Source organism: Chrysemys picta, chromosome 7 (assembly GCF_011386835.1).
Source record: "Chrysemys picta bellii isolate R12L10 chromosome 7, ASM1138683v2, whole genome shotgun sequence".
Lineage (NCBI taxonomy): Eukaryota > Metazoa > Chordata > Testudines > Emydidae > Chrysemys > Chrysemys picta.
Genome location: NC_088797.1, coordinates 50779901 through 50788374, shown reverse-complemented (window position 1 = coordinate 50788374; position 8474 = coordinate 50779901). Strand labels below are relative to the sequence as shown.

At 50.8% G+C, this 8474-nt stretch overlaps 1 protein-coding gene across 1 annotated transcript; it reads right to left on the bottom strand.

Annotated features, from left to right (window-relative positions):
• Window positions 1-4354: 4354 nt before the first annotated feature.
• On the bottom strand, window positions 4355-6506 carry LOC135972666 (uncharacterized). Its single transcript, XM_065551408.1, has 2 exons — window positions 5598-6506; window positions 4355-5001 (listed from the first exon to the last, which is right to left on the bottom strand). Exons 1-2 carry the CDS (start codon window positions 6136-6138, stop codon window positions 4499-4501), a joined length of 1044 nt encoding a protein of 347 aa, XP_065407480.1. The 5' UTR covers window positions 6139-6506; the 3' UTR covers window positions 4355-4498.
• Window positions 6507-8474: the final 1968 nt, after the last annotated feature.

The window sequence follows — 8474 nt, the reverse complement described above, 5'->3', positions numbered from 1 at the left end:
CCCCACCCAGCAGGGCACCCAGGGCACTAGAGCCTTACAGTCACTCTCAGCTACAGGCTGGGGCTGGAGACATTGGGTCCTGTCCCCACAGCCTGGGCATCACAGCATATCAACATGCCCAGTGTATGCCTGTGTGTCCCATGCCCCTGCACTCGCTGCTCTGGGTGAGAGTAGGGATAGTATGTCTGCAGGACTGGGTGTGGGCTGAGGGCAGAGGCTTTTCCTGAACCACAGGGGGAAGGGGAGTGATGGAGTGGAGATGGTGGGGTGGGGAGAAGGAGCAGATAGGGAGAGGCTGGGGACCGGGGTAGACAGGTCTGTGATCACTAGAGCGTGCTCCCTGGATGAGCCTGGAAACGAGCTGTGATCCTGGCTAGGAAATGCCGGTTCCCTTCCATGTAATGGTAGAGGCAGGCGACGCTTTTGGTTAAAATGTTTGTAGGTTTCTGATTTGGCACCTTGGAAACATTACCTGTGTGGGCATTGATTTCACTGAATGGGGCAGCTCAGAAAGCCAGAATGTAAGCAGGGGATTTGTCCCATTGAGGTGGAGCGTGGGGGGTTTCTCTCTATCCACCGGACCTCGGCCGAACTGAGCGCCGACAAGGACTGAGTCATGCCTCATGATTCACTTCACCCTGGTACCTGCCCATCCAGCACGTGTGAGCAGGCCTCCCACCATGCAGGGAGGACTGAGCCAGGGCCGGCCCACAACATTTTGGCACCTGAGGTGAGGAGCTCAAATGACACCCCCTTGCTTGGGCCAAAACTTTGAAAGGTCTCAATTCTGCCTTCTTCTTGTTCTACTCCTCTCATGGTACTGCTCTGCTACCTATCCCAATAAAGGAGAACTTAAAGGCGCTCCAGGCCCATAAAATGGAAGCGTCGTGGGAAGGACCATTCATGGTCCAGGAGCGCCTAGGAGCGGTTAACTATCTCATAGTATCTCCCACCTCCAACATAAAGCCTAAGGGTATGTCTACACTACGAAATTAGTTCGAATTTATAGAAGCCGGTTTTATTGAAATCGGTTGTATACAGCCGATTGTGTGTGTCCACACAATAAAATGCTCTAGGTGCTCTAGTCGGCGGACCGTGTCCACAGTACAAGGCTAGCGTCGACTTCCAGAGCATTGTACTATGGGTAGCTATCCCACAGCTATCCCACAGTTCCCGCAGTCTCCGCCGCCCCTTTGAATTCTGGGTTGAGATCCCAATGCCCGGATGATGCAAAACAGTGTCGCGGGCGGTTCTGGGTACATGTCGTCAGGCCCCTCCCTCCCCCGTCACAACAACGGCAGACAATAGATTCGCGCCTCTTTACCTGGGTTACCTGGGTTACCTGTGCAGACAACATGGAGCCCGCTCAGCTCAGCTGAGCTCACCGTCACCATATGTCCTCTGGGTGCCGGCAGACGTGGGACTGCATTGCTACACAGCAGCAGCTGCTAACTGCCTTTTGGCGGTAGACGGTGCAGTAGACTGGTAGCCTTCATCGGCAATCTGAGTGCTGGCAGCCGTGGGGCTTGCCTTTTGGCAGTAAATGGTGTATTACGACTGTTAGCCGTCCTATTACAAGTCGGGTCATCGCACATTAGCAGAGTCTTCCCCGAGCAGCCGATCGTGCAATAGGCCTGAAGACCATCGTCATACACCGCCCCGTATTTGCTGCCAAGCACCCAGAAAGATGCTGAGGGCTATCAGTCACGCTGCACCGTCGTCTTAAGATGTAAAAAATAGATTTGCTCTGTATTCATTTGCTTCCCCCTCCCTCCGTCAAATCAACGGCCTGCTAAGCCCAGGGTTTTCAGTTTAATCTTTGGGGGGACCATTCTGTGTGACAGTTGTTTGTGTTTCTCCCTGATGCACAGCCACCTTTCTTGATTTTAATTCCCTGTACCTGTACCTGTACGCCATGTCGTCACTCGGCCCGCCCTCCCTCCTTCCCCTAGTCCATCAGATACTACGTTTGCGCCACAGCTCATAGAGCCGAGAAGCGCCTTTCGCGCCTTTTCCCTGAATTCTGGGTTGAGATCCCAATGCCCGGATGATGCAAAACAGTGTCGCGGGCGGTTCTGGGTACATGTCGTCAGGCCCCTCCCCCCTCGTCACAGCAACGGCAGACAATAGATTCGTGCCTTTTTACCTGGGTTACCTGTGCAGACAACAAACCACGGCAAGCATGGAGCCCGCTCAGCTCAGCTGAGCTCACCGTCACCATATGTCCTCTGGGTGCCGGCAGACGTCGGACTGCATTGCTACACAGCAGCAGCTGCTAACTGCCTTTTGGCAGTAGACGGTGTAGCATGAGTGATAGCCATGGGGCTGGCAGCCGTAGGGCTGCATTGCACCAGCCCCTTGCCAGGAGATGGTATATTGTGACTGGTACCCATCGTCGTCGTACTGGTGTGGCTGTCAATCATGGCCACCTGGGCAGACATGCTACTGTTTCGATGATGATGGTTACCAGTCGTAATATACTATTTTCTGCCAATTGCCCAATATTGTCTGCTAAGCACCCAGAAGAGGTCAAGGGCGATGCTGGGTGCTGGCGGACGTGGGGCTGGCAGACGTGGGGCTGCATTGCTACACAGCAGCAGCCCCTTGCCTTTTGGCAGATGATGGTATATTATGGTTGGTACCCATCGTCATCGTACTGGAGAGGCTATCACTCATGCTGCACCGTCGGCTGCCAGCTTAAGATGTAAAAAATAGATTTGTTCTGTATTCATTTGCTTCCCCTTCCTCCATGAAATCAATGGCCTGCTAAGCCCACGGTTTTCAGTTTAATCTTTGGGGGGACCATTCTGTGTGACAGTTGTTTGTGTTTCTCCCTGTTCCTGTACCTGTACGCCATGTCGTCACTCGGCCCTCCCTCCCTCCCTCCCTCCTTCTCCTGGTCCATCAGATACTACTTTCGCGCCTTTTTTCGGACCAGGCGCCATAGCTAGCACTGGGATCATGGAGCCCGCTCAGATCACCGCGGCAATTATGAGCACTATGAACACCACGCGCATTGTCCTGGAGTATATGTAGAGCCAGGACATGCCAAGGTGAAACCCGGACCAGGCGAGGAGGCGATTGCAGCGCGGCGATGAGAGTGATGAGGAAATTGACATGGACATAGACCTCTCACAAGGCACAGGCCCCAGCAATGTGGAAATCATGGTGTCACTGGGGCAGGTTCATGCCGTGGAACGCCGATTCTGGGCCCGGGAAACAAGCACAGACTGGTGGGACCGCATCGTGCTGCAGGTATGGGACGATTCCCAGTGGCTGCGAAACTTTCGCATGCGTAAGGGCACTTTCATGGAACTTTGTGACTTGCTTTCCCCTGCCCTGAAACGCCAGGATACCAGGATGAGAGCAGCCCTCACAGTTGAGAAGCGAGTGGCGATAGCCCTGTGGAAGCTTGCAACGCCAGACAGCTACCGGTCAGTCGGGAATCAATTTGGAGTGGGCAAATCTACTGTGGGGGCTGCTGTGATCCAATTTGCCAGGGCAATGAAAGACCTGGTGATAACAAGGGTAGTGACTCTGGGCAACGTGCAGTCAATAGTGGATGGTTTTGCTGAAATGGGATTCCCAAACTGTGGTGGGGCCATAGACGGAACCCATATCCCTATCTTGTCACCGGAGCACCAAGCCACCGACTACGTAAACCGCAAGGGGTACTTTTCAATGCTGCTGCAAGCCCTGGTGGATCACCATTTCACCAACATCAACGTGGGATGGCCAGGAAAGGTACATGATGCTCGCGTCTTCAGAAACTCTGCTCTGTTTCGAAAGCTGGAGGAAGGGACTTTCTTCCCGGACCAGAAAGTGACCATTGGTGATGTTGAAATGCCTATCGTGATCCTTGGGGACCCAGCCTCCCTTAATGCCATGGCTCATGAAGCCGTACACAGGCAGCCTGGACAGGAGTCAGGACCTGTTCAACTACAGGCTGAGCAAGTGCCGAATGGTGGTGGAATGTGCATTTGGACGTTTAAAAGCTGGCGCAGCTTACTGACTCGCTCAGACCTCAGCGAAAAGAATATCCCCATTGTTATTGCTGCTTGCTGTGCGCTCCACAATATCTGTGAGAGTAAGGGGGAGACATTTATGGCGGGGTGGGAGGTTGAGGCAACTCGCCTGGCCGCTGATTACGCGCAGCCAGACACCAGGGCGGTTAGAGGAGCACAGCAGGGCGCGGTGCGCATCAGAGAAGCTTTGAAAACGAGTTTTGTGACTGGCCAGGCTACTGTGTGAAACTTCTGTTTGTTTCTCCTTGATGAACCCTCCAACCCCCCCCCCCGACCCAGTTCACTCTACTTCCCTGTAAACCAACCACCCCACCCCACCCTCCCATCCCGCTTGCAGAGGCAATAAAGTCATTGTTTTTTCACATTCATGCATTTTTTATTAGTTCCTCACAGAAGTAGGGGGATAATTGCCAAGGTAGCCTGGGATGGGTGGGGGAGGAGGGATGGAAAAGGACACACTGCATTTTAAAACTTTAAGTCTTATTGAAGGCCAGCCTTCTGATGCTTGGGCGATCATCTGGGGTGGAGTGACTGGGTGGACGGAGGCCCCCCCACCGTGTTCTTGGGCGTCTTGGTGAGGAGGCTATGGAACTTGGGGAGGAGGGCTGTTGGTTACACAGGGGCTGTAGCGGCGGTCTCTGCTCCTGCTGCCTTTCCTGCAACTCAACCATACGCTCGAGCATATCAGTTTGATGCTCCAGCAGACGGAGCATTGCCTCTTGCCGTCTGTCTGCAAGCTGACGCCACCTATCGTCTTCAGCCCGCCACTTGCTCTGTTCATCCCGCGATTCAGCCCGCCACCTCTCCTCTCGTTCATATTGGGCTTTTCTCATCTCCGACATTGACTGCCTCCACGCATTCTGCTGTGCTCTATCAGCCTGGGCGGACATCTGCAGCTCCGTGAACATATCGTCCCTCGTCCTACGTTTTCTCTTTCTAATGTTCACGAGCCTCTGTGAAGGAGAAACATTTGCAGCTGGTGGAGGAGAAGGGAGAGGTGGTTAAAAAAGACACATTTTAGAGAACAATGGGTACACTCTTTCATTACAAGTTCGCATATTTCGGCTTGCAGGCAGCCATGGTAGGCCACAGTGTTTTGGCTTTTTTAACCTTCTTAACATGCGGGAAAGGTTGCAAACAGCAGCGCATTTCCCATATCAAGGATGAATTGGGTTGTCCATTTAAAATGGGGTTTCAATGTAAAAGGAGGGGGCTGCGGTTTCCCGGTTAACATGCGGCACAAACACAAGTAAACCCCCCCCCACACACACACACACGATTCTCTGGGATGATCACTTCACCCCTCCCCCCACCGCGTGGTTAACAGCGGGGAACATTTCTGGTCAGAAGAGCAGGAACGGGCGCCTCTGAATGTCCCCTTAATAAAATCACCCCATTTCAACCAGGAGAGCTTTCTGGAGATGTCCCTGGAGGATTTCCGCTCCATCCCCATACACGTTAACAGACTTTTCCAGTAGATGTACTGGCCGCGATTGCCAGGGTAAAGTAATCATTAAACACGCTTGCTTTTTTTTTTGTAATGTTTACAAATAGTTACAAAGTTACACTCACCAGAGGTCTCCTGTGTGCCCTGAGGGTCTTGGGTGAGTTCGGGGGTTACTGGTTCCAGGTCCAGGGTCACAAACATATCCTGGCTGTTGGGGAAACCGGTTTCTCCGCTTCCTTGCTGCTGTGAGCTACCTACAGTACCTCCATCGTCATCTTCCTCGTTCCCCGAACCGTCTTCCCTGTGTGTTTCTCCAGTGAGAGAGTCATAGCACACGGTTGGGGTAGTGGTGGCTGCACCCCCTAGGATCACATGCAGCTCCGCGTAGTAGCGGCAAGTTTGCGGCTCTGCCCCGGACCTTCCGTTTGCTTCTCTGGCTTTGTGGTAAGCTTGCCGTAGCTCCTTAATTTTCACGCGGCACTGCTGTGTGTCCCTGTTATGGCCTCGGTCCTTCATGGCCTTGGAGATCTTTTCTAATACTTTTCCATTTCTTTTACTGCTACGGAGTTCAGCTATCACTGCTTCATCTCCCCATATGGCGAGCAGATCTCGTACCTCCCGTTCGGTCCATGCTGGAGCTCTTTTGCGATCCTGGGAGGACTCCATCACGGTTACCTGTGCTGATGAGCTCTGCGTGGTCACCTGTGCTCTCCACGCTGGGCAAACAGGAAATGAAATTCAAACCTTCACGGGTCTTTTCCTGTCTACCTGGTCAGTGCATCTGAGTTGAGAGTGCTGTCCAGAGCGGTCACAATGAAGCACTGTGGGATAGCTCCCGGAGGCCAATAACGTCGAATTCCGTCCACACTACCCCAATTCCGACCCGCAAAGGCCGGTTTTATCGCTAATCCCCTCGTCGGAGGTGGTGTAAAGAAACCGGTTTAAAGGACCCTTTAAATCGAAAGAAAGGGCTTCGTTGTGTGGACGTGTCCAGGCTTAATTCGGTTTAATGCTGCTAAAGTCGACCTAAACCCGTAGTGTAGACCAGGCCTAAGATATACCATGTTAAGTCTCTTAAGCCCTTTTATTCCAGAGAATTAAAGGTTTTCCAGTTTACAGCCCAGGAAACAGATGATGCGGAGTGGCCTGAAGGTGTCTACTACGAAGGAAAAAGTGACAGTGGCGTGGAAGAGGTGAACCTCGCCGTGACCCTTGGACGTCTGCAGCGGCAGCAGATCAAGGAGCTGTGCACTAGCTTTGCGCCAATGTTCTCAGCCACCCCAGGACGGACCGAATGGGCATACCACTCCATTGACACAGAGCTCCAGGAAGAAATCACAGTATGGAACCGGCTGTCCAACACTATCTGTGATTTGGGGGGCGTGTCATAACTATAAAGGGAAGGGTAACAGCCCTCCTGTGTACCATACTATAATCCCTCCTGGCCAGAGACACCAAAATCCTTTTACCTGTAAAGGGTTAAGAAGCTCAGGTAACCTGGCTGACACCTGACCCAAAGGACCAATAAGGGGACAAGATACTTTCAAAACTTGGTGGGGGGAAGGTGTTTGTTTGTGCTCTTTGTTTTGGTTGTAGTTCGCTCTTGGGACTAAGAGGGACCAGACATCAATCCAGGCTCTCCAAATCTTTCTGAACAAGTCTCTCATATTTCAAACTTGTAAGTACAGCCAGGCAAGGTGTGGTAGTTTTATCTTTGTTTTCTCAACTTGTAAATGTACCTTTTACTAGGGTGTTTACCTCTGTTTGTTGTAACTTTGAACCTAAGGCTAGAGGGGGATTCCTCTGGGCTCTTTAAGTTTGATTACCCTGTAAAGTTATTTTCCATCCTAATTTTACAGAGATGATTTTTACTTTTTTCTTTAATTAAAAGCCTTCTTTTTAAGAACCTGATTGATTTTTCCTTGTTTTTAGATCCAAGGGGGTTGGATCTTGATCCACCAGGAATTGGTGGGAGAGAGGAGGGGGGACGGTTAATTTCTCCTTGTTTTAAGATCCAAGGGGTTTGGATCTGTATTCACCAGGGAATTGGTGAAGAGTCTCTCAAGGCTTCCCAGGGAAGGGAATTAGCACATTGGGAGCGGTGGCAGCGGACCAGATCTAAGCTGGTAGTTCAGCTTAGAAATTTTCATGCAGGCCCCCACATTTGTACCCTAAAGTTCAGAGTGGGGAAGGAGCCTTGACAGCTTGTCTTCAGTATAACTTGCCATTTATAGTAATCCTTATTCAGTGCTGGTCTTTAAGCTTGCTTTTCTTATTTTGTCTGTGTTGCCTTTATAGTAGAAAACTATTAAAAACCTTTTTTGAGGAATAATCAGTAGTTTTAATTTTTCTTATATGGGCACTACTCAACCTCATTACATCTGTGTTGGGTGGTGGGAAGTAGTGATCACCCAGGGCCCAATTAGGGTCCTGATGCATGCCTCTCTCTTCCTTTATCTCTGCAAGAACGTTTTGAAATCCCTCATCTGACCGGTAAGACTGTAGGTATGACTTTGCTTTGTCCAGTTGTTCCATTGCTCCACATATATCAAGGTCAACACCTTGGAGTCTCTTGCTTACAACATTTATTTCAAAGAGTATGTCATGCCACTATACTAAGCCACACAGAAATTTGAAGTTATGTATGTTTTTGATGATTCCATTTCCCTCTGCCACTGTTCTCCCACGAACAGTTCCTATCATAGCATTATCCTCCATAATGGCAACTATGGCATCATCTATCTTCCCAATTTGGGGTTTGATAGGCTTTATCGCCTCCACTCGACTTTCCCATTGTGTGGCACTCAGTGGTTTCAGTGTCAGAGAGGATGTTCTCAGATGTTGCTTCAAAATTTGCCATTGATGATTTGATGCAGAGAAAAATACATAGATGCTTTGAATTACATTAAAAAATTCAGCAGCCTCTCTAGAAGCTGATGCTGCATCACTGACCACCAAGTTCAATGAATGAGAATTGCATGGGACAAAAAAAGCTCAAGGGT